This window comes from Cimex lectularius, unplaced genomic scaffold, assembly GCF_000648675.2.
Source record: "Cimex lectularius strain Harlan isolate CLEC.00 unplaced genomic scaffold, Clec_2.1 scaffold410, whole genome shotgun sequence".
NCBI classification, from domain to species: Eukaryota; Metazoa; Arthropoda; class Insecta; order Hemiptera; family Cimicidae; genus Cimex; species Cimex lectularius.
Window position 1 is genome coordinate 208,102 of NW_019393008.1, and position 2,239 is coordinate 210,340.

The window sequence follows — 2,239 nt, forward strand, 5'->3', positions numbered from 1 at the left end:
AAGGGAGGTAAAATTCAAAAGGTGGGGTTGAGATGGGAAGTTAGTGCCCAAGGGGTTCGAAGTCACGATAGCTCAAGTGGTAGAGCAGCGGCGTATCTAGCCGAAGATCGTGTGTTCGAATCCCGCTCGTAACACTGACTTTTTTATCTCAACTAAAAACCTTAATTAATTGACAGTATATAATGTAAATTTATGAAGTTTTAAGAGATTTGAATTAATTTGTCCAGTAATTGTCTGATATGATATTGAATTTTTTAAAATCTGTGTTCGTTCTGACAAAATAACTGGACTTCACCTATAATAGCCGTACTAGGGCCCTGGATATCCGGCCTTTCCGTTTTGTTGATGTGCTGACAATAATTACGTTCTCATTACGTTTGGTATTTAGCTATGCAATTGCGAAAGAAATCATTTTCCTGCCAAACCTTCGTGCCGTTGGATCTTTGAAATTCGGCGGAAAAAAAATTGATTTAATTGCCAGGCGATAGTTGAAAGATTGGAAGTATTCAGTTAGAACTGAATATCCGTAAATGTCATCTTTTTGAACTAGGTACTATGCGCCGAGAAACTATGAAAACCCAGCACGCCATGCAATTGTAACATTATCACCCGACTAAATATATGTAGTTCTTTCAGTGGTAGTAAAAAATTTTGAATAAACAAGCAATCATAGAACAAAATCGACCTTCACCTAATAAAATATGCAACGAATGTTTTGTTCAATTATTAATATGATCCTTCATTCACCATTCAGATCTTTGTCTTCTGAAGGTCGCATATTGTTATGCGTTATGTTTTTTTGTTGAATTTAACTACAACACGATCTGAGTTAAGTGCTGTGACTAAGCACAAACAATTAAACAACTTGCCAAATAAATTATAATTAACTTTAATTTTATCATTTGCGTTATTCCCCTTTGTATTTTAGTTCTAATCTTCTGCCTGTTGGTTTATTAATATTAATAATAGTTTTTAAATTCCACACTGTCCGTTACATATATTAGCATACATAAGATAATCATTGTAATTGTATTTTTTATCAAAAAGCTGCATATAAGTTTATTTTTCCATTTAAACATTTTTTAGATAATGTACGATATTTTCTATAAGGGACAACGTGTCTCAGAGCAACAATTTTTGAAAATTTTAGTCTGTACTTTCATTTACTAGCCATTTCTGAAGGTTAAAAGTAGAAAATCAAACTAATATTAATAAGTAGTATATGATCTAATTAGCTGTTTTATTATTATAGAATATTGTTCAAACCAGACGGGCTTTGTGAACTCGTCGTCTTTTTGGTACCGGCGTCTATGGTGGTTCTTGGAGGTGTTTCTCTTTGGAAGGCCTTCCTCTGGTGGAACGTCATATTGCTCCTGGCAAGTTTCTTTTTCGGAGTCATCGGCCTTAACGCTGCCCATCATCATCCAGAGTTGTTCCACGACGGCGACGAGCCCAGGTGAATTTGTTTCAGTTTATTTTATGGAATCCATCATTAACATCGCCTTTTTTCTTTTTGACCAGGGATAAAGACTTGGATTGGGGCCTTGCCCAGATCGACACTGTGAGGGACCGGGTTGAAATTAAAGGTAACGTGCCCTTGACGCTCGTCCTCTTCGGTGAACACTGCTTGCACCATTTATTCCCGACGGTGGACCACGCTCACCTCCATAAACTGTACCCACTACTCGAGGAGACCTTGGATGAGTTCGGAGTCGAGTACAAAATGGGTTCTATTTGGGATTTGATCAGGGGACAATTTCTCCAGCTCGCAAGGAACCACAGCGTTTCATTTAAAAAGACACAATGACTCAAATCAACTCGTAGCGTATCATTTTTTATTCCTTCAACTCTTTCTCTCTACTATGTACACCTAGTACTTAAACCATACTTGTACGATATTTATTGATTAAAAATGCAACCAAAGTTAAAATCGAGTCTACTTGTTCGATAATTTCTAGAAAATTATAAGTTAGTCAACAATACTTTTTGTGATAATTATTACACGCCCTTCAAAATTAAACTATGTTTGAATATTTTGTAACAATGATGTAATTTTTAATAAAATGATCGTATTTTTATGTTTACAATTTTTAACTAGCCGCACATTATTTCAAACGCGAACAAAACTGGATATTTTTGAAGTAATAAAATTCAAATCTTGGTCGTTGTGAGTTTTATTGGTGTTGATTAGGTTAGACTATATAGGAGCCGGCCTTTTTACTATCTGTGCACTGCGACC

The 2,239-nt window shown here is 35.6% G+C and overlaps 1 protein-coding gene across 1 annotated transcript; it reads left to right on the forward strand.

Moving 5' to 3' along the window:
• Positions 1-1,227: 1,227 nt before the first annotated feature.
• LOC112128019 (cytochrome b5-related protein-like) lies at positions 1,228-1,982 on the forward strand. The gene is made up of 2 exons (XM_024229754.1): positions 1,228-1,456; positions 1,522-1,982. Exons 1-2 carry the CDS (start codon positions 1,311-1,313, stop codon positions 1,805-1,807), a joined length of 432 nt encoding a protein of 143 aa, XP_024085522.1. The 5' UTR covers positions 1,228-1,310; the 3' UTR covers positions 1,808-1,982.
• The last annotated feature ends 257 nt before the right edge of the window (positions 1,983-2,239 follow it).